The sequence below is a fragment of the Xyrauchen texanus genome, chromosome 47 (assembly GCF_025860055.1).
Source record: "Xyrauchen texanus isolate HMW12.3.18 chromosome 47, RBS_HiC_50CHRs, whole genome shotgun sequence".
Lineage (NCBI taxonomy): Eukaryota > Metazoa > Chordata > Actinopteri > Cypriniformes > Catostomidae > Xyrauchen > Xyrauchen texanus.
In genome coordinates, this window is record NC_068322.1 from 7,426,780 (window position 1) to 7,450,985 (window position 24,206).

A 24,206-nucleotide genomic window follows, 5' to 3' on the forward strand; every position below is an offset into this window, starting at 1 on the left:
CGATGTCATACTTATGATAGTCCTAGGAAAGAAGCAAGAGTCGCATCGAAGGAGCTGAACATACTTAGGTAAATACATCCATTTATGATCATTTTACCATCCAGGGCGACCAGTAACATATATAAAACATTAAATAAAGCAGTGGTTGCATTTGACTTGGGTTTGAGTCAGCGTTAAAAGTGTTTATGATTAGGCAGCTGGAGAATATTTTATGATGTTTTGACATCATTCCGATGCACAAGTCCATATTTGCTTATATGAATGTTAAGACACACTATTTGATATTTATCACGGATGTTAACTATATAAATGACAAATATCTGCTATATTTTTTTGTATTTCCTAGTTTTGTCTAGCTGATCATGCAACATGTCCTCACCCTGCCACGGCATCACAAACATACATTCAAATGTGTGTTTAGTTACTTTAAAAAAAGCAGACAAGTCTGCTGTTTTGTGGAGATCGAGTGCTTTTTGTGATGCTTTTGTTTCTTTGCCTTAGTTCAGAAAGGTTTTGTAAACTATCAGCACGAAATTTACTTTGTTTACAATATTTATACACATTCTTCAAGTAATAATTGTATAGGATTAGATTGAAATTGGGTTAAAGTTTGTAACTAAGTTGGCATGATGAATTTCTTCCAGAACACATACAATTTATTTGCTCTCAAAGCAGAGTAAAAAGTAGCTCCATGTTTGGCAAGTTTAGTAATTGCTGTCAAGGTAATTGAGGTTTAGACTGTGTACCAAATACTGTGTTTGCCAATTCAGCATTTAGATCAAATGGCTGCTGTTGGCAGATACAAAAGTCAACCAAGTAATTTGTATTTGTATAGTGCTTTTCACAACACACATAGTTTTAAAGCATCGTAGTAGACTGAAGTGATGTCTGGCTGTCATCATCGATCAGTGACACAGCAGTGGAGTCCGACTCCAAGTTGGAAAGGAGCTGGATCCGGCTGGCTCTGGTAACCTCAGGATAGGAATCCCAAAGTTGAGATAGGGATACAAATAGAATAATATTAGCATTGATGCCATTCAATTTATTGTAGAGTTATAGGTTTTGAATGTGTCTGGTTCTGAAAGACCTAACTAAAGCAGCCTAATTATGAGTTGATGGATAAAATATATGTATGCCTCGCTAAATAAATGAGTCTTTAGTCTGGACTTAAACTGAGAGAGTGTGTTCCGAACAGGGTTAGGAAGACTATTACATAATTAGGAAAAGGATATACCTCCTTTTGTGGATTTTGATGTTCTAGGTACTACTAACAAGCCAGAATTTTGCTATCATAATGAATGTGATGGAATATAGCATGGTCGAAGTTCACTTAAGGACTGCAGAGCTAGACCACAAAAAGCACATAATGATGGTGTTGACTTTCCAATTGAATTTGTGGACCAGGGCAACATCTCTGCAAATAGATTTCTTAAAAAATTGGGGGCCTTAATCTGTATTCATCTTTTCCAGGTTGCAGTGATACAAGCAGATCTTCTGCATAACTCTTATGGAAACCACATGCCTCTTCTGATCTTCTGCCATTCGCAATGTCCAGAGGACCATGAGCCCATCCAGCTCCATTCTACAGTATGAGCCTCCGAACAATAGGGGGCGCTGTGCTCAGCTCCCTGGGACCTAGTCTGGTATCTCAAGCTGGAGGATCCTGGAGCTCTCTATCCCTTAGGCCCATACCCTCCTTACTCCAGACCATGGTACCTTCTGGTTACAGTGCTCTACAGGAGGAACGGCTGGCTATGGTGGACCTCAGCACACCCAAGCCAGAGAACCTCAAGAACGGCTTCCATCGTGAAACTCGTCGCCTCTCGGAACGCAGCGGCCGGGCATCCATCAGCCTATCCGATGCTGGAGATGACCGCTATGCTGAGACTGAACTCCTGCTGCCCGATGGCAGGCTTTCAGGAGAAGAGGCAGATGAGGAAGAGGAGAGTAAAGAGGAAGGGCAGCCATTGCCCATCAGGAACATGCCCAAAGAGTCGCCCCTTGCCATGGCTCTGCAGATACTGTTGCCCTTCCTCCTAGCTGGGTTTGGAACGGTGTCGGCCGGAGTGGTACTGGATATAGTGCAGGTGAGCTTCTGAAAGATGTATTTACAGGCATTTGTGAATCAAGATTAAAACTAGGGTAGTCAGTGGCCTAAGGGATTCAACAAAATATTTAACATACTTAAAGGGGGTTGTATACTATCATCATTTAATCACCAAACCTGTTGTTCCAAACCTGTATGACTTTCATTCTTACGTGGAACACAAAAGGAGATGTTAGCCAGAATGTCAGGGACTGACAGCCTCATTCAACTGCCCCTTTAAATGAAAGTTGAAACAAGTTTATATGTGAGGAATAATCCATTTCAGATCTTCCAGCACAGTTTTATATTACATTCCTAATCAGGGCTGGACTGGTAATCTGGCATTACCGGCGCACTTTGGGGCCGTTCAGGGGGACGGTTGGCTGCGAAATGGATAAACTAGTGAGCCGCCACATTATGCAGAATTACCCCCCATTTCTCCCAGGCAGATTTCTCTTCTCAGTCCAGCCCTGTTCATAATCGACAAAGGGATTCCTTCCTGAAAATGTCTCCTTTCTATTTCTCTCAGCATTGGGAAGCATTTAAGAACATTACAGAGATCTTCATTCTGGTTCCTGCTCTCCTGGGCTTGAAAGGAAACTTGGAGATGACTCTGGCATCCAGACTTTCCACAGCGGTTAGTATCACATGGTTGAGTGACAGATGTACTCAACCATATTTGCACATCATCATTATAATAATATCTTAGATCTGTCTTGCTACTAATGTATGTCAACATGTAATTTAGTGACTCAGCAATCGTCAGCTCCCATAAGAATAATTTGGTGGGGTTTATAATGAAATTTGGGCCCACTTGTAGCAGGATTCATACCATTGCCCTTCTCTGTAGACTGGGGATGTCAGTAAAAACTATAAATCTGTGATAGAATGACTAGCAAGTCTATTATGATGGTCATGACTTAATGGGTATATAGCCAAACCCAAATGTCTGAGTGAGAAACATGCACAAACAGGCTTTAAAATCAACATGAAATCCAAATTGGCTCCATATACTTTCCTAATAATAATTCCCACTGTGCGTGTTTCATCAATGCATATTATTCTAAAGGAAAATACAGTGTTTATTAAATTGCAATAGTGAGCAACAGTGTTGCCTTGGTTCTTGAAGTATTTTCCCCCATACATTTTTTACTGAAGGGTTTTCATAAAGTCCTTCGTAAAAGAGTTCTAAGCCATTATCCAAACCATCCATATGAATTACAACATTACAAATTTGATTTGAAGCAAAGTACAACCCAAATTCCATTTAACTTTAAAATTCTATTCAACCTGTGCTATATTGAAAGCACTACAACACATTATGTGATGATTTACCTTGTGATTTGAATAGTTTATTGTATTTTTTAATATACATTCATATATACATTCATTTAAAATCTGATTATTGCAACGTGCTTCAATAAAAGTTTGGACAGTTCCGTGTTTACCACTGTGTAACATCAGCATTTCTTCTAATAACACATATTAAGCATTAGAGTTTGTTGCCATGTTTTGTGCTTCGTAATGAACCACACATTCTCAATTGGAGACTGGTCAGTACTGCAGGCAGGCCAGTCTAGCACCCGCTTTCTCTGCTTGCACAACCATGCACTTGCACATGTGGTTTGCCGTTGTCCAGCTTGAAAATGCAGGGACGTCCATGCAAATGATGACATCTGGATGGCAACATATGTTCCTCCAAAATGTGAACATATCTTTCTGCATTAATGTTGCCCTCACTGATTTGAAAGTTACCCATGCCATGGGCACTGACACCCCCATACTATGACAGTTACAGACTTTTGGACCTGACACTGATAACCGCTTGGATGGTCTTTTAATTTTTGGCCCGGAGAACACGATGAATGTTTTTTCTATTTTTTTCTATGTTTTTATGGCTTCTGCTTTGCATAGTAAATTATTAACTTGCATCTGTGGATGCAGCGGTGAATGGTGTTGACTGACAAAGGTTTACCAAAGTATTCCAGAGCCCATGTTATGATATCCATTACAGACAAATTACAGTTTTTAAGACGGTGAGGTCTAAGGGATCGGAGATCATGTGCATTCAGTATCGGTTTTCCAGCAGGACATCGCCAATTCACATACTGCCCGCATTTGAAGTGCAAGACTGCTTAAGCAGAGAGTGCGGGTGCTAGATTGGCCTTCCTGCAGTCCTGACCTGTCTCCAATTGAGAGTGTGTGGCATGTTATGGAGCACAACAAAGGCCTTGTACAATTGTGCAGCTGAAGACTTGCATAATGGATGAATGGGGGAAATTTCACTTGCTAAACTTAAACTTGTTTCTTCAGTGCCCAAAAGCTTGTGTATTAGAAGAAATGGTGATGTTACAGTGGCAAACGCTCAACTTTACCAACTTTTTGCAATCATCATATTTAAAAAAACTATTAAATTCACAATGTAAAACATAAAATAATGTGTTGTTGTAGTGCTTTCAATATACTGTAACACAGGTTGAATAGAATTTACAAATTACTACTTTTTGTATTTATTAGCATTGTTTTATACTGTCCCAACTTTTTTAGAATTGAGGTTGTCTTTGAAAATCACACAAATAAAAGGAAATCAGTCCTTTGCTTCTTTCTGCCCTTGGCTTGAGCACTCAGTGGTTTCAGCTCACGCAGTATGACGTCTACTGTTCTGATGGCAAATGTGTCGTCCCCCATCGAGGTGAAAGAATAAACAAACCCCAGTGGTGTGCAGTAAGAGGTGGAGAGGGGCCTTCTGTTCAACCTCATACAGCTGGGAAAAAAAGACAAACACACACTTAATTTCAAACTGAGCTGCTCTTTACAGAGTCTGTTGCCCTCAGACATCTCTAGCCGTCACGCTGCTGCTTCATATTTGCATTTGTTTCCTTTATTTTCTTAAGCATACACACTTGTGGAGTCAGCTTTCTTGTTAAACCGTGGGCATAGATCCATTCCAAACATTATTATCTTTTCTCAGATGATTCTTCAATTTATTGCTGCTTTTCATAATAACATGTTTTATCTTACAAATTTCTTTCCAAAATTCACCACTCAAGAGTTAGTTTGGTCAAGGGATAGTTCACAAATCATTTAATAACTCATGTTTTACCTTCATGTTACAAACCCATACGACTTTCTTATAAAACCCCTGAAAAACAAAAGAAGATATAAGATATTTAGCAGCATGTTATTTTCAGTCACCATTCACTTTCATTGCATCTTTCCCCCATATAACCTGAATGGTGACTGAGGGTAAAGTAAATAAAAAAACATCTCCTTTTGTGTTCTAATTAAGAAAAAAATGTCATAATGGTTTGGAAAAACACAAAAGTGAGTGAATGACCATTTTAATTTTTAGGTGATCTATGTCTGTTATTTCTCTGTTTTTCTTTTCATGCTTTTTTTTAGGCTTAGTTTTATTTTCTTTGCATTTGATTTTAAAGTGAAATATGACCCGAACATGCTCTAGCACAAATAAATGCTTGTAAATGTACATAAATACATAAATATACTATATTAAATAGTTTGAGTCAATAACAGAAAAGTACCAAAAAGTACCATGGCCTGTTTTTGTTTTTTCCATGGCAATGCTGTTTGTACCTTGGAATACAATATAGATACCATGAAAATGGCAGGCATTCAGTGCTATGGTATATTTAAAAATACCATGGTATTGCCATCTGATACCATCGCTTTACCATTGTACCGCCACAGTATGTTTTTGGTAAGTGGAGACTGAAATACATGGAGTATGAGAGTAGAAATCGTGTTGATGAATCTTGCCTTCCTCAGGTGAATGTGGGGAAAATGGACTCGCCTATAGAGAAGTGGAATCTCATTATTGGAAACTTGGCACTGAAACAAGTAAGTATTTATTTGGTTTTTGCCCAGGCTTACAGTACATACACAGCTCTACTCTCAAAAAAAGAAGCAAATGCAGGCTGATTTAGCATCAACAACCCAGTGACTTTAAATACACTCACACAATTAGTTAGCATTTAGTTTTTACCTGGTACAGAGACCTTATCAGAATGATGAGTTGATTACAACTGATTACAACGTCGACAAGTGTTCTTCGATCCTGGGAATGTCCTGCATTGATGCAGGTGTTATGTACACACATACATGATGGGTCCAAATGTTCTCTCGTGAAAATATTTATATTTTTCTGATGAAATACTTTTGTCCTTTTTTTTTTTCTTCTCAATTGCAAATTATATTATAAGCAATAGCATAAAAATCTGAATTAGAATTTGCAGTAAAAAGTGCCTGAAGTTCTAAGTATTTGTTATGTCCCACTTTTGATTCAATGAGAGCGTGCACTCGATCTGGCATAGACTCCACAATTTTGTGCAAAACCTGATGATCCATGTTATCCAGCAAGATCTTATGAAATGTCCCAAAGAGCATCTTGTGTGATTCCATGGACAAAAATTTTATATTTATAAAGGTGTGACAGGTCAATGTCACAAATTTGCTTAATTTTAGTTTTAGGTTTGAAATAGAATTCCATCCATCAATCCATCCAATATATCTTACCCAGTTCTGACACTTTCTTTTCTCTCTAAGGTGCAGGCCACAGTTATTGGGTTCCTGGCGGCTGTAGCAGCTGTCATATTTGGCTGGATTCCTGAAGGAAAGTTCCAGTTCAGTCACGCAGCGCTGCTCTGTTCCAGTAGTGTAGCCACAGCCTTCATAGCATCTGTACTACAGGGTACAAACTTAAGATTAATCTTTAATACTCTTTTTTTTTTTTTTTTTTTTTTAATAGCTACTAGAGCTGTGTTCTTTGATTTCATTTAACATCAAAGAATGGCCACATGGTGTATCACAATCAGAAATTAGTTACATTTGTTAAAAGGGCCACATTCTAAATTTGTAGATTTGTATTATTTTAGAGCCATGAGGTGCACGTATAATGTTAGTCAAGGTTTCTTATACCCAAAACAGTCAATATATAGTTTTAAATGACCATTTTACACACCGTCTGACCCTAAGAAATCAACAGGCTGTTTTTGCTGAAGTACCTTTATGACTAGATTTTGCAGATGCTGAAAACTAAGGTGGTAGCAAAGACCAATAACCAATTAATCGGCCTATATTTTTTTAAAATCAATTAATGGAAATTTCTTAGTGTTTTCTTACTACAAATGGCACAGACATTGATGCTACAAGAGTCCAAAACTGAATAAAATTGCAAAAGAGGTTAATTGTGCAACCAAAATCTTGATTGTAATCAAGCCACCTAATACACCTAGGACTTTTATTATGAAATAATAGAGACTTCTCTATATCGGCAGCTATCGGCATAGATTTTTGCAGAAAAACGAACTATCGGAACCTATTAATTGGTAAAACCGATATATAACAGTCTACCTCTATTTATTACTTCTTTACGTAAATGACCTCTGTTATGATTAGTCTAGATTAAGTGTATGTTTAAATAGTACATTAATCTCTTTTATTTCAGTTCCTGTTTTCCATGATATGACCCTTGTAAGTCTGCTCAGATATGTGATGTAGCTGGTTAATATTGTGCAGTGTCAAGGTGAGAAAACTAAACAGTATCTTTTGTATCAGGTATAATAATGGTGGGTGTGATCGTGGGTTCCAAGAAGACTGGTATCAACCCTGATAACGTAGCCACACCCATCGCTGCCAGCTTTGGTGACCTCATCACACTGGCCATTCTGGCATGGATAAGCCAGGGCCTCTACAACTGCCTGGGTAAATGAGAGAGAGAATGTGTGTGAATATGTTTGCGATTTATTTTTCTCCCAGGTAGGTAGCATGTATTATCAATTCTATGCCACAAGAGTGCGCCACAATCCTTGCCTTTATACTTACAGTAATTTAGGTAGATATGACAGAAGCGCAAACTGAAGGTTTGTTAGTCAAATAAATGGTATAATAATTTAGTCTTGCGTTTATCATATTATATTATGACTAGTAATATAAAGTATTGTGTATTTTAAATATAGCATTAATTCTCTCACTAATGGTCACACTATTGCAAGTGTTTGGAGATGTAATGTGTCTGAGTCATAGTTAACGGACCTTAGGGTTAATATCTTTTATGCGCTGGGTCATACTGCTAATGAGTCTGAATCAGGACAATGAGAGTGTTGTGACAAGAGTTCATGACCTCTCTGTCTACGTCTCTGCTACTCACTCATACACATACCGTCTCTCTCTGAAATAGACACAAACTAACACAAACACTGCTTCTCTCTCTGTGTAGTACACATACACAAAAGGTGAGAATGTCACCGGTGGGCCGTCCCGAACAATGTTCTGCTGTATTTATGATAGTTTAATTAGGCTTTCCCCGCAACTATTAAATGCGATAAGCTACAAACTGGCCCAGTTCTGAAGTCCTTTTTAGTCTGTCTTTCTCAGAGAGAGGTGAAGTGAGGTGAGGGCACGGCACACAGCACTGCCACGCTATGCCAAAACCATGCCAGCTGTGCCAACGAACAGAGCGAGAGAGGCTTATGCCATCATTAACCATTGCCCTGTCATGCCCGTCTCACTAAATATAGTCACACACACAGATGCTGGCTCCACGTTTGGGATTTAAAGATTTGGGTTTTTGAGTGTGTAATGAAGAGAGGGAGAAGGATGAAGATGAAAGCTCTTTTGGAGTCGCAGTTGGCATCAACATTTTGATTCAGATTTTAAGGAGATCATGTTTTCTTTCTCAATCTGCTGCTTAAATACTATTAGAGACAGTCATAAAGGGTTTGAAGGCCATGTAATGCTAGTTCAGTGATGTCTTTAGATTTTGGTATTTGGTATTCTTTGGGTGAAATAATCCTTTAATTATTCTGTGCAGTAAACTTTTGAGCAGTGATTCGTTTCTGAGGTTTTGCTGCATTTTGATGCAACTGATGCATAACTATCCTCTCACTTACAGACTCGCACCCATACGTGTCATCTCTGGTGTGTGCCGCCTTCATGTGTCTGACTCCACTGTGGATGGTCATCTCTTCCAAACATCCAGCCAGTCGACAGCTGCTTTACTCAGGCTGGGAGCCTGTTATAACTGCCATGTTCATCAGCAGGTCAGAAACAGACTCCGCTTTTCTCTAGCATCTGGCCAAGTATTCTCAAGCAGACTGAAAAACATGAGCCCTGATATGTATTTTTTTTCCATTTAAGTATCGGAGGACTCATCCTGGACAAAACTGTGTCTGATCCCAACCTAGCTGGGATTGTGGTTTACACGCCTGTTATAAATGGTGAGATTATTTTACTTAATACAATAATATTCCATGAAGCTAACTTTCTGTACTGCGTTTTCTCTTTTAAAGAGATCATACACCCAAAAAGGAAAATTATCTCATCACTTACTCACCCTCATGTCATCCCAGATGTGAATGACTTCCTTTCTTCTACTGAACACAAATAAAGATTTTTAGAAGAATATTTCAGCTCTGTAAGTCCATCCACTGCAAATGAATGGCGGCCAGACCTTTAAAGCTAACTTTTTTTTTTTTATGCATTCACCTGAGAAGCAGCATTGACGATATTTAGACTTGCTATTACAGAATAGATCTTGAATATAAGTATATTTTGTCTTTACTGCACTTGCAGAAGTATAACCAAGTGAAAAAATACACTTGTATACAAAATACACTTTTATTTAAGATACATGCTCTAAAAGCAAGTCTAAATATCTTATGTTGTTTTTCCATGTAAATGTATATTTTTTAAGGATTTTTAGACCATTTTAAATGAAAAACAAGACAAAAACACTTGATAATAGGATTTTTGCAGTGAATTTCTTTACTGAATTAAACTTAATAAAAAGTATTTTTCCCTTTAATTCAGTGAATGTCATTTAGAGGTATATTTAAATGATTATTTAATCCTCTTCATTGTTAGCAAGCACGTTTAATACAACCTTTTAAGTCGGGGCACAAGCTGAATAATCGGTTAAGAGCTAATGATTAATTGTTGCAATAATCGAAGAATAGTCAAATAATCGTTCTAATAATCGTTAGATTAGTCGATAATAAAAATAAATGTGAGTTGCAGCCCTAATCCCAACCTAAAAAAATCAATGTTGTATTGTCAAACGTATATTTCAATGCACATAACGAAATAATATTTGCATGGGTGCTACCAAAGCAGGTGCTGGTGCCACATTTTCAAAGGGCCCTTTGAGGGCACAAATAAACCCTGATGTGACCCAGGCTGAAACCCCTATTTTAATCTATTCTGTGACCAACATGCGTTAATACGGGTCCAGCGTTGTGGGCTTGTGGATGCGCGCACAGAATCCTTGGGGAAACACTGCATCTGCAGAAGTGGTTTGAGAGATATATATTGATCTATTTCTCATCCACATCTAAGTCATTTTTTTGCTATAAATCTCCACTTTCGCTTCTACATTCTTCTTTTGTTTTTGGTGATTCACGTTCTTCGCACATATCGCCACCTACTGGACAGAGAGGAGAATTTATAGTAATAAAGGACTTAAATATAGCTATAATATTGCTTCTGAAGACATTGGTTTTACCACTGGAGTTGTATGGATTGCTTTTAAGCTGCCTCTATGTGCTTTTATGAACGTCAAAGTTCTGGCCACCTATCACTTGCATTGAATGGACCAACAGAGACGAGATATTCTTCTAAAAATCTTTATTTGTCAGCATACAAACGAAAGTATTCTCATCTGGGATGACAAAAGGGTTTTTTCATTTTGGGGTGAACTCCATATGGTGCCGCCCACATCAGTACCCATTTTAGTTCCCTCTCAGACCGTTATTACCTAATAGAAACGTTTGTAATGATCTCCCTCATTTAAAGCTTTGCAGGAGTCCTTAAGGCGAATATAGGGACTTTCATAACTTTTAATGAATGTTTCCATATTGAGAAAAAAAACAAAGGATCGGATACAGCTGAAATAGAGCTGAATGATAATGTGAGGTGTTTACTTGCCATGGGGCGAAGTCATTAATTGCGGTAGTTCAGTTTCTTGTGTTAACGGGGAAGGGAGCCGTGACCGTGGCATCTCTACAAAGAGTGATACGATTTTTAATTAAAACATGCTAATGAGAGACTCAGTCGCTCTCCCACCCAGAACACCAATCAGCTGTTTGAATCCGCGGGTGTGTGAATGAAAATCAGTTTATATCATAAGAGTTTAACAGTTTGTCAGTTTGGGTAAGTTTGTCTCAAAATCAATGCCAAATTTTATGTGAAAAAGATGGTTGAGTGAATAAAGAGGAATGAAAGCTGGAAAAGAAGGCTAAGATGATGCAAAGAGTGAGATGGGATGTGTAACAGAAGCTATTATGGTTTGTCTGCCAAAACAGGAAGCGAGTCAGAGACAGTCATTTATATTATTGCAACACAATGTAACAGTGGCACACCCAAACTTAAATTTAAATTATACAAAATAAAATATATTTGGGCGCCAGACAGGTTTAACCCATCAAAAAGAATCCATTTACCCAGGATAGCTGTAACTAAGCTAAAACCACCTGTTACAAATGAGAACTGTAGGTATATATTTTTAACCATTTCACTAATCATCATAGTAATGAACAACAGAATAGTCACAAACCAAATCAATTGAACCATGTAGTGTTTAAAAAAAAAAAAAGATATATTTTTTTTATACACATCACAGACATGAAATGGAATACCGCATGATATTTTAACAGTACACCTTCACAAACGGCACAATTACAAGACAACTATGTGTGTCAACGAGTACGAAATGGGAAAATTGTTCTCAGCAGGCATCTCTGTGTGGGGGTGGGGGGGGGGTGAGATTTGCATCTCACTTTGACCAGACACCGCCTCCTTCGTTATTGTAATCAGCCCTACACCTGCATTTTGTTCCATTCGCTTTCATGTGAATGATATCCCTGCGTTTTGTTCCAAGCCACAAACTTTTAAACACTAACTCTGAGTCATCAATCAAGTTGATTAAGGACAGGTGCAAATGTACGTGCACGTGGGCGTTGTAGATACCGCCACAACGCACACATGCTACACTCAAGTACAGAAAAGTCAAAAGTCTGTGCTTTACACAAAATGTCAGTACTTTTTGTACAAAATCTTTTTGAAAATTGATTCCAGTATTACAGGAAAACTTTTTTGTTTTCTGTTCCATTTATTCTATTCTTTACTCTGTTTTATTCTACCCTGTTCTGTTGTTCATTTCCATTCTAATCTGTGTTATTCAATTTAATTCAGTTTGTTTGTTTTGTTCCATTCTATTGTGTGTTATTCTATGCTATTCTGTTCTATGCTATTCTATTGTGTTGTATTCTATTTAGGGCTGTTGATTTAACGTGTTAATTCAGTGCGATTAATTTGACTAAAAATAATGCGTTAAAAAAATGTTGGCTATTAATCGCAATGCCCCCGGACCGTAATGTGGAAGATTCCTTAGAAATGCAAAATTGTAGTACCACCTGTTTACTCCAGAGGGCAGTAAGTGAAACTTTAGCTTCGTGGCAATGCGCAGTTTATACAGTGAAGAAAACAACCATCCAGCAGACAGAACAACACAAACATGCCTCACGTTCTTGCGTTCAAAACACTTGATGGAGCGCAAATCTGAACTAAGGGATCTCAAGATTTGTTCTTAGTATGAAACTATATTTATCTTGACACAGTGACCTAAATATTTTATGTTTATGATGCAACGCATCCAAGACACAACATAAGCATGTCTGACACTTGTTGAAATCGACGGGTCCTTAAACAAGCCCTCATAATAAATCTCCAACTGATTGACAAATTCACTTGTGTAATGGATTTCTGTGAACTGTATGCCAAAGATTGACTTATGTTCAATAATATGGTAGTAAACAATACATTGTATTCTAAATCAACTTTTTGTATCGTCTTATCAATGATTAACTCTTCTGCCACAAGAATGTAATGCATTTTAATTATCTGAAAATATATAATTTATTTATTTATTTTTTTTTTTTATATTTAAAGATAACTATGTATCATTATTTCATCATTATATATTGAATTATTGTTATATGAGGGCTTTCTCAGCAAATATTTTTATATGCGATTAAATACGATTAATTAATCGGGACACCATGTAAGTAATTCGATAAAAACATTTTTATCGATTGACAGCCCTAATTCTATTCTGTTCTATTCTGTGCTATTCTGTTCTTTTCTATGCTATTCTCTTATGTTGTATTCTATTCTGTTCTATGCTATTCTCTTGTGTTGTATTCTATTCTGTTCTATGCTATTCTCTTGTGTGTGTATTCTATTCTGTTCTATGCTATTCTCTTGTGTTGTATTCTATTCTGTTCTATGCTATTCTATTGTGTGTTATTCTGTTCTATTCTATGCTATTCTGTTCTTTGCATTCTATTCTATGGTATTCTGTTCTGTTGTTCTATTCCATAATGTTCTATTTTATTCTGTTTGTTCTGTGCTATTGTATTCTGTTTTGCTATAATTTTCTGTTCTATTCTATGCTGTTGTTCTGTTTCATTTTATTCTGTGTTTTTTTTTTTTTTATTCGCTTTGTTCTCATCTATTTAATTACGTTCATTTATTGTAGTCGATGCAAATACTTAAAACCAATTTTAATATTACAGGAAAAGTACTATATTATTGAATAGCTTTTATTTAAAAAGTTAATATAAATTATAATTAATATAAATATTTTAAATGCATGTATATAATTTTCAAACAGCTGTTCAAGTAAACTATCAGTTCTAAAGAAAATAACAAGTTACAAGCAAATTTGACAGGTACAGTTGAGTGGATATGTTTTCATCCCCTTTGCAGAATCTGCAAGAATAAAAAAAAAAGTCCCTGCTTTGTGAAACTGCCCACTGTTAAGAAAAATCCTCCAGGTACTGCACGTTTTTTGGTTTCCCAAAGCATCTTTTGCCCATTTAATTTTTTTCCAATAAGTATTTCATTAATTGGAACTCATTGCTCTGGGGAAGGTCGGAAAATTCACATACTCTCATTCCCAACGCCCCAAGCCTGTATCTAAAACTTCTTTTTACCGCTTGTTTGTGAGAAATGAATAATCCTGACCCTGAACCGCAGAAACATGCCCACACACTCCTCCATGCAGATGGTGTCTCTCCAGCACTGCCACGGGGACGTGGCACAGCGTAACATAATGGTAACCTCAGCGTACAGCACAAACCTAGCCTTGTTAACTAATAGAGCAGAGGCCTATGCTGTGCTAAAAGATCATCGCTCTCCCTGAGGTCCACCCTTTAATAAGGGGAATGTTATTGCTATTGTTGCACTACTATAGAGTGCACGACTGTATGTGTGAGAAATAGATTTGCTGCCTCATATTGTAATTCTCATTACTGGTTTCCTGTTAGTATTTTGCTGAGGGCTAAATTAGACATAATTTGTTGAGTTTTTATATTTATATTTTTATTACAAGTGTCGTGGCACTGTCAGTAAACAGACTATTACAGCAATATTTGAGCTGAAAAACATTTTGCATTGTTTTTCTTAGTGGAGTAGCAGGAGTCTTTTTAAGAGATTTACCCCCAAAAACCTTAGTCTCTGGTGTTTTATTTTCCCCCACTATGCCTTCCTTAACTACATTTAATTATTTTCAGTGCTGTTTTATTCAATTTTTTCTGTTCTGTGCTGTTGTTTTATTCCATTTATTTTATTATGTTCTATTCCATTTTTTCTTTTTCATTCTGTTCTGAACTATTCTATTCTGTGTTGTTCTGTTCTATTCCATTCTATTCAGTTCTGTTCTAAACTATTCTATTTTGTGTTGTTCTGTTCTATTCCATTCTATTCAGTTCTGTTCTAAACTATTCTATTTTGTGTTGTTCTGTTCTATTCCATTCTATTCAGTTCTGTTCTAAACTATTCTATTCTGTGTTGTTCTGTTCTATTCCATTCTATTCAGTTCTGTTCTAAACTATTCTATTCTGTGTTATTCTGTTCTATTCCATTCTATTCAGTTCTGTTCTAAACTATTCTATTCTGTGTTATTCTGTTCTATTCCATTCTATTCAGTTCTGTTCTAAACTATTCTATTCTGTGTTGTTCTGTTCTATTCCATTCTATTCAGTTCTCTTCTAAACTATTCTATTCTGTGTTGTTCTGTTCTATTCCATTCTATTCAGTTCTGTTCTAAACTATTCTATTTTGTGTTGTTCTGTTCTATTCCATTCTATTCAGTTCTGTTCTAAACTATTCTATACTGTGTTGACCTGTTCTATTCCATTCCATTGTATTCAGTTCTGTTCTATTCTGTTCTATGCCATTCTATTCAGTTCTGTTCTAAACTATTCTATTCTGTGTTATTCTGTTCTATTCCATTCTATTCAGTTCTGTTCTAAACTATTCTATTCTGTGTTATTCTGTTCTATTCCATTCTATTCAGTTCTGTTCTAAACTATTCTATTCTGTGTTGTTCTGTTCTATTCCATTCTATTCAGTTCTCTTCTAAACTATTCTATTCTGTGTTGTTCTGTTCTATTCCATTCTATTCAGTTCTGTTCTAAACTATTCTATTTTGTGTTGTTCTGTTCTATTCCATTCTATTCAGTTCTGTTCTAAACTATTCTATACTGTGTTGACCTGTTCTATTCCATTCCATTGTATTCAGTTCTGTTCTATTCTGTTCTATGCCATTCTATTCAGTTCTGTTCTAAACTATTCTATTCTGTGTCTATCTGTTCTATTCCATTCTATTCAGTTCTGTTCTATTCCATTCTATTCAGTTCTGTTCTAAACTATTATATTCTCTGTCTATCTGTTCTATTCCATTCTATTCAGTTCTGTTCTATTCCATTCTATTCAGTTCTGTTCTGTTCTATTCCATTCTATTCAGTTCTGATCTAAACTATTCTATACTGTGGTGTTCTGTTCTATTCAGTTCTGTTCTAAACTATTCTATTTTGTGTCTATCTGTTCTATTCCATTCTATTCAGTTCTGTTCTAAACTATTCTATTTTGTGTTGATCTATTCTATTATGTGGTATTCTGTTCTATGCCATTCTATTCAGTTCTGTTCTGTTCTATTCTGTGGTGTTCTATTCCTTTCTATTCAGTTCTGTTCTATTCTATTTTCTTTTGATCTGTTCTAAACTATTATATTCTCTGTCTATCTGTTCTATTCCATTCTATTCAGTTCTGTTCTATTCCATTCTATTCAGTTCTGTTCTATTCCATTCTATTCAGTTCTGTTCTGTTCTATTCCATTCTATTCAGTTCTGATCTAAACTATTCTATACTGTGGTGTTCTGTTCTATTCAGTTCTGATCTAAACTATTCTATACTGTGGTGTTCTGTTCTATTCAGTTCTGTTCTAAACTATTCTATTTTGTGTTGATCTATTCTATTATGTGGTATTCTGTTCTATGCCATTCTATTCAGTTCTGTTCTGTTCTATTCTGTGGTGTTCTATTCCTTTCTATTCAGTTCTGTTCTATTCTATTTTCTTTTGATCTGTTCTAAACTATTATATTCTGTGTCTATCTGTTCTATTCCATTGTATTCAGTTCTGTTCTATTCCATTCTATTTAGTTCTATTCCATTCTATTCAGTTTCATTCTATTCAGTTCTGTTCTAAACTATTCTATTATGTGTTGTTCTGTTCTATTCCATTCCATTCTATTCAGTTCTGTTCTAAACTATTCTATTCTGTGTTATTCTGTTCTATTCCATTCTATTCAGTTCTGTTCTAAACTATTCTATTCTGTGTTATTCTGTTCTATTCCATTCTATTCAGTTCTGTTCTAAACTATTCTATTCTGTGTTGTTCTGTTCTATTCCATTCTATTCAGTTCTCTTCTAAACTATTCTATTCTGTGTTGTTCTGTTCTATTCCATTCTATTCAGTTCTGTTCTAAACTATTCTATTCTGTGTCTATCTGTTCTATTCCATTCTATTCAGTTCTGTTCTATTCCATTCTATTCAGTTCTGTTCTAAACTATTATATTCTCTGTCTATCTATTCTATTCCATTCTATTCAGTTCTGTTCTATTCCATTCTATTCAGTTCTGATCTATTCCATTCTATTCAGTTCTGATCTAAACTATTCTATACTGTGGTGTTCTGTTCTATTCAGTTCTGTTCTAAACTATTCTATTATGTGGTATTCTGTTCTATGCCATTCTATTCAGTTCTGTTCTGTTCTATTCTGTGGTGTTCTATTCCATTCTATTCAGTTCTGTTCTATTCTATTTTCTTTTGATCTGTTCTATTCAGTTCTGTTCTAAACTATTATATTCTGTGTCTATCTGTTCTATTCCATTGTATTCAGTTCTGTTCTATTCCATTCTATTTAGTTCTATTCCATTCTATTCAGTTTCATTCTATTCAGTTCTGTTCTAAACTATTCTATTCTGTGTTGTTCTGTTCTGTTCTATTCCATTCCATTCTATTCAGTTCTGTTCTAAACTATTCTATTCTGTGTTATTCTGTTCTATTCCATTCTATTCAGTTCTGTTCTAAACTATTCTATTCTGTGTTATTCTGTTCTATTCCATTCTATTCAGTTCTGTTCTAAACTATTCTATTCTGTGTTATTCTGTTCTATTCCATTCTATTCAGTTCTGTTCTAAACTATTCTATTCTGTGTCTATCTGTTCTATTCCATTCTATTCAGTTCTGTTCTATTCCATTCTATTCAGTTCTGTTCTAAACTATTATATTCTCTGTCTATCTATTCTATTCCATTCTATTCAGTTCTGTTCTATTCCATTCTATTCAGTTCTGATCTATTCCATTCTATTCAGTTCTGATCTAAACTATTCTATACTGTGGTGTTCTGTTCTATTCAGTTCTGTTCTAAACTATTCTATTATGTGGTATTCTGTTCTATGCCATTCTATTCAGTTCTGTTCTGTTCTATTCTGTGGTGTTCTATTCCATTCTATTCAGTTCTGTTCTATTCTATTTTCTTTTGATCTGTTCTATTCAGTTCTGTTCTAAACTATTCTATTCTGTGTTATTCTGTTCTATTCCATTCTATTCAGTTCTGTTCTAAACTATTCTATTCTGTGTTATTCTGTTCTATTCCATTCTATTCAGTTCTGTTCTAAACTATTCTATTCTGTGTTGTTCTGTTCTATTCCATTCTATTCAGTTCTCTTCTAAACTATTCTATTCTGTGTTGTTCTGTTCTATTCCATTCTATTCAGTTCTGTTCTAAACTATTCTATTTTGTGTTGTTCTGTTCTATTCCATTCTATTCAGTTCTGTTCTAAACTATTCTATACTGTGTTGACCTGTTCTATTCCATTCCATTCTATTCAGTTCTGTTCTATGCCATTCTATTCAGTTCTGTTCTAAACTATTCTATTCTGTGTCTATCTGTTCTATTCCATTCTATTCAGTTCTGTTCTATTCCATTCTATTCAGTTCTGTTCTATTCTATTCCATTCTATTCAGTTCTGTTCTAAACTATTATATTCTCTGTCTATCTGTTCTATTCCATTCTATTCAGTTCTGTTCTATTCCATTCTATTCAGTTCTGATCTAAACTATTCTATACTGTGGTGTTCTGTTCTATTCATTTCTGTTCTAAACTATTCTATTTTGTGTTGATCTATTCTATTATGTGGTATTCTGTTCTATGCCATTCTATTCAGTTCTGTTCTAAACTATTCTATTCTGTGTCTATCTGTTCTGTTCCATTCTATTCAGTTCTGTTCTGTTCTATTCTGTGGTGTTCTATTCCATTCTATTCAGTTCTGTTCTATTCTATTTTCTGTTGATCTGTTCTATTCAGTTCTGTTCTAAACTATTATATTCTGTGTCTGTCTGTTCTATTCCATTGTATTCAGTTCTGTTATATTCCATTCTATTCAGTTCTATTCCATTCTATTCAGTTCCATTCTATTCAGTTCTGTTCTAAACTATTCTATTTTGTGTTGATCTGTTCTGTTCCATTCTATTCTATTCTGTTCTATACTGTTCTATTCTGTGTTGTTCTGTTTTCCATTTTTTCTATTCTGTTCTAAACTATTCTGTTTATTCTATTCTGTCCTGTGTTGTTCTGTTCTATTCCATTTTTTTCTATTTCATTCTATTCTGTTCTGTGTTGTTCTGTTCTATTCCATCAATTCTACTCTGTTCTATTTAATTTGTTCTATTCTGTTCTTTTCTATTCTCATACCTGCAAACTAGTCACCTTTCAAGCAACAAGCTCTAATAAGAATACTTCCAAACCAGGAGGAATGTATCCTTAGTATCCGCATAGTGACAGTGTATGGTTCACAACAGATTTTCTAACTGTATTTTTCTCATTATATACTCCACAGAATATGTTAATACAGAACATTACTTTAAAATGTTGTAAAATGGCCACAATGTTTGGCTATTAGTAACGCACAAACTTGCTTTATGATGTCTATTTGAATGTCTATTATGTTCTTTACTGTCAGTTGTTGATAAAAAAAAAAAAAAAGACATTATTATCAATCATTTATGCCGCAGAACCGGCAAAGAAACAGTGTAGCGACTCTCGTCTATGGCTTCTCATTTCTAAATCCATCCCTTTCCTTGCATCCTTTTCTTTGCGTCCTGTCAGCTGACTTTAAGGATACGAGGAAAAGATACAAGGAAATGAGGACTGAAGAATCCAAATGAAATGTATTATTTGTAAAATGAAATGTCCCGCTCATTTAAGTGTAATTTCAGAGCGCCGCCTTTTCGCAGCTGCATTAGCCTACCTCAGAGAGCTCACCGTTATGTTGTTCAAATATCATGAATTGATACATTAAGAATAAATCCTAATAATTCAAGATGCACTATTGATGTATGTGACAATTACAGTTTGTTAAAACTGTAACCTGAATTAGAAACCTGAATTAGAACTACTGTGTGAAATGTAAAGTGGGAGGAGAAATTATGCATGCGACAGATGTCTGAACAAAAGATTTTGTTATTAATCCAACTGCGCATTCTTGCACAAGCCTCCACATAAAGCTTCTTCTGTCCTCATTTAAATATATTTGCTGTGTTTTTAGATGCTGTAAAATAACTTCAACTGTTAAAAACATATCTCAAGACACCTGTGTTGTGCCTTATTCGTTGTTCCACATCTACAGTTGAAGTATACATACACCTTAGACAAATACATTTCAACTCAGTTTTTCCCAATTCCTGACATTTAATCGTAGAAAACATTCCCTGTCTTAGGTCAGTTAGGATCACTACTTTATTTTAAGAATGTGAAATATTAAAATTATAGTAGAGAGAATTATTTATTTCAGCTTTTATTTCTTTCGTCATATTCCAAGTGGGTCAGAAGTTTATATACACTTTGTTAGTAATGTGGCACCATTGCCTTTAAATTGTTTAACTCCGGTCAAACATTTTTGCCTTCCTCAAGCTTCTCACAATTAGTTGTTGGAATTTTGGCCTATTCCTCCAGACAGAACTGGTAAAACTGAATCAGGTTTGTAGGCCACAACTTTGGAGGTATGCTTGAGGTCATTGTCCATTTGGAAGACCCATTTTTGACCAAGCTTTAACTTCCTGGCTGATGTCTTGAGATGTTGCTTGGGGATGGCAGCATCATGTTGTGGGGTCTTGGGGTCTGCAGGAAGGTCTTGTACGCTTCACAAAATAGATGGCATCATGAGGAAGGAAAATTATGTGGATATATTGAAGCAACATCTCAAGACATCAGCCATGAATTTAAAGCTCAGTCATAAATGCGTCTTACAAATGGTCAATGACCCAAAGTGCACCTCCAAAGTTGTGGCAAAATGGCTTAAGGACAACAAAATCAAGGTGTTGGCGTGGGCATCACAAAGCCCTGACCTCAATCCGTGGGCAGAACTGAAAAAGCTTGTGCGAGCAGGGAGGCCTACAAACCTGACTCGGTTACACTAGTACAGTCTGGAGGAATGGGCCAAAATTCCAGAAATTTATTGTGAGAAGCTTGTGAAAGGCTACCCAAAATGTTTGACCCAAGGTAAACTATTTAAATGCAATGTTGCCAAATACTAACAAAGTGTGTGTAAATTTCTGACCCACTGGGAATGTGATGAATTAATAATTCTCTCTATTATTCAGACATTTCACATTCTTCAAATAAAGTAGTGATCCTAACCGACCTAAGACAGGGAATGTTTTCTCCAATTAAATGTCAGGAATTGTGTAAAACTGAGTTTAAATGTATTTGGCCAAGGTGTATGTATACTTCTGACTTCAACTGTATGTTGATAGAAGCATGTTACCATGAATGCTGTTGTGTTCCAGGTATTGGGGGAAACCTGGTGGCCATCCAGTCCAGTCGGATCTCCACCCATCTGCACTTTCACAGCGCCCCTGGAGAGGTTCCTGATGAGTCCAAGGGCTGGTACTGTCCCTGCCGCACCTTCTGTGGCACAGGTAGCTATCCCTTTAAGGATTAGTGTGCAGTTTCTAAACCACTAGCAGTACCAATTGGAATTGCAAAAATAATTCAAACAGGTGTCCTGAACATTTCCCCTGTCGAACATGATTTAACCAGTGTTGCTGTGTCGGGTTGGTCAAGATACCCACACATACAGAGTAATGTTAAAAGAGCCACAGTGTTTACACTTTTTGGGGAAATTCACCAACAAATAACTTGCTTATAGTTGTCTCTGCATATTAATATGGGAATAGAAAGTATTTTAACATTACACACTTTACTACTACACCTAAAGTCGCTAGTTGGAACCCAGGGCGTGCTGAGTGAATCCAGCCATGTTGGCCTGGTTGCTAGGGAGGGTAGAGTCACATGAGGTCACATGACCTCCTCATGGTCACTATAATGTGGTTCGCTCTTGGTGGGGCACGTGGTGAGTTGTGAGTGGATGCCATGGAGAATAGCGTGAAGCCTCCACATGCACTATGTCTCCACGGTAACGCGCTGCTCAAGCCACGTGATAAGATGCATATATTGATGGTCTCAGATGCGGAGGCAACTGAGATTTGTCCTCCGCCACCCGGATTGAGGCGAATCACTACGCCACCACGAAAACCTAGAACGCATTTGGCATTCCAAATTGGGTAGAAAAAATCCACACAAAAAAAAACATTACACACTTAAGCAATACAGCAACAATGATGTAAAAGGTAATTACTCAAAAGCATGTTTTATAGACATTTTGAGTTTTCACAGCCCATACACAAGAAAATGGAAAAACAACCAGCATTTAGAGAAATATCACTTACAAGTGCTTGCGAGTGTGTGTATACATTAGCTTTAATGTAGTGTGTGTAAAAGTGTTTTGTGTATAACGATCCATCTAACAGACTGCGGAGAAAGTTTCCTATAAACAATAGAGGCAGCCGATGGCGAGTTGATGTGCTGGATGTAGCACTCTTTCTTAGCAAAACAAGTGGACTCAGGGGACAGAGCCCAGATGCCCATACATATAAGGGGCACGGTGCCCACTGCAAGCTTAAGAGTGCCATCTGGTGAGAACATCATAAATCTTTTTGCTCCAGGCCCCCAGAGGGACATCATACAGCAGGGTTTTGAGGAGTGTGAAGTTTACTGTTTTTGAATGAGATGTTTATCATATGCATATACAGTCCTTAAAATAGATTAAATCAAATACATATAGGTTCACACATGCACAGATCACATGTGGCGGGTTGCTTGCATTCAATCTGATCTCAGGGTTGGAACTATCCTCTTTACAAGAAAGCATTTAAAGGGATAGTTCAACCAAAAATGAAAAATTTCTTATCATTTACTCACCCTCATGCCATCCCAGGTGGGTATGACTTTCTTCTGCAGAACACAAAGATTTTAGAAGAATATCTCAGCTCTGTTGGTCTATTTAATGTAAGGGAATATTGGCCAGAACTTTGAAGCTCCAAAAATCACGTAAATCAGCATAAAAGTAATCCATACGACTTCTGTGGTTAAATCCATGTCTTCAGAAGTGATATGATAGGTGTGGATGAGAAACAGATCAATATTTAAGTGCTTTTTTTAATATCAATCTCCACTTTCATTTTCACATTCTTCTTTTGTTTTTGGCGATTCATATTAGGACTGCAACTAATGATTATTTTGATAATTGATTAATCTAACGATTATTAGAACGATAATTTGACCTTTCTGTGATTATTGCAATGATTAATCATTAGCTCTTAACCGATTATTCAGCTTGTGCCAAAGGTTGTATTAAACGTGCTTGCTAACAATATAGAGGACAAAATATTTCTAAATGACTTTCACTGAATTAAAGGGAAAAATACTTTTTATTAAGTTTAATTCAGTAAAGAAATTCACTGCAAAAAAATCCTATTATCAAGTGTTTTTGTCTTGTTTTCCATTTAAAATGGCCTACAAATCCTTAAAAAATATACATTTATTTGGAAAAACAACATATAAGATATTTAGACTTGCTTTTAGAGAATGTATCTTACATATAAGTGTATCTGCTTCCATATTATTTGAACTTTAATAAAGCTATAACTCAGTAAATATAACTGCATTTAAGATGTAACGCTGGGATGTTTCCTTTAAAGAGCTCTAGCTCCACTTATTCCACAATGAGAGTGCTTCTGTATTTACTTATTTTGTATTTTTGCATTATAATTCCCTCATACTTTGCAATCTACATCACCTGAAGATGTTTGGAAAGTGTAGAGTGCATCTGGACTGTGATCTGTGTAATTCTTCCTCTCCTCAGTCAGGCGTGAACTGCAGTGCTGCTCTCGCGCTTCATCATTAGTTTAATGTGATCTCATGTTACGATAAATGAGATCAAGAGACTATTCAACAATGAAAAGATTTGTCATCAATTTATTTTTGTGTCGACGTTGTTGATAACATCTACTAATCTTTATAGTAAGGACAATTTATAGTAAAAAAGCACTTAAACATTGATCTGTTTCTCACCCACACCTATAAATTTGCTTCAGAAGATATAGATGTAACCCCTTAAGTCTTATGGATTACTTTTATGCTGCATTTATGTCCTTTTCTTAGCTTCAAAGTTCTGCTTTACCATTCACTTGCATTGAATGGACCAACATAGCTAAAATAGTCTTCTAAATATCTTCATTTGTGATCTGCAGAAGAAAGAAATGTATACACATCTGGGATGGCATGAGTGTAAATGCTGAGAGAATCATCATTTTTGGGTGAACTATCCCTTTTATCATCGACCTTTTGAGATTAAAGAT

The 24,206-nt window shown here is 36.0% G+C and overlaps 1 protein-coding gene across 1 annotated transcript in view; it reads left to right on the forward strand.

Moving 5' to 3' along the window:
- Positions 1–24,206, forward strand: part of LOC127638918 (solute carrier family 41 member 2-like) — a 36,195-nt gene continuing 11,989 nt past the window's right edge. The window contains exons 1-9 of the mRNA XM_052120675.1: positions 1–68; positions 1,471–2,087; positions 2,616–2,723; positions 5,873–5,944; positions 6,650–6,794; positions 7,661–7,807; positions 8,997–9,144; positions 9,242–9,321; positions 21,294–21,425. Coding sequence (XP_051976635.1) covers positions 1,590–2,087; positions 2,616–2,723; positions 5,873–5,944; positions 6,650–6,794; positions 7,661–7,807; positions 8,997–9,144; positions 9,242–9,321; positions 21,294–21,425 — 1,330 coding nt within the window. The 5' untranslated portion in view covers positions 1–68; positions 1,471–1,589. The remainder of the gene's footprint in view (positions 69–1,470; positions 2,088–2,615; positions 2,724–5,872; positions 5,945–6,649; positions 6,795–7,660; positions 7,808–8,996; positions 9,145–9,241; positions 9,322–21,293; positions 21,426–24,206) is intronic.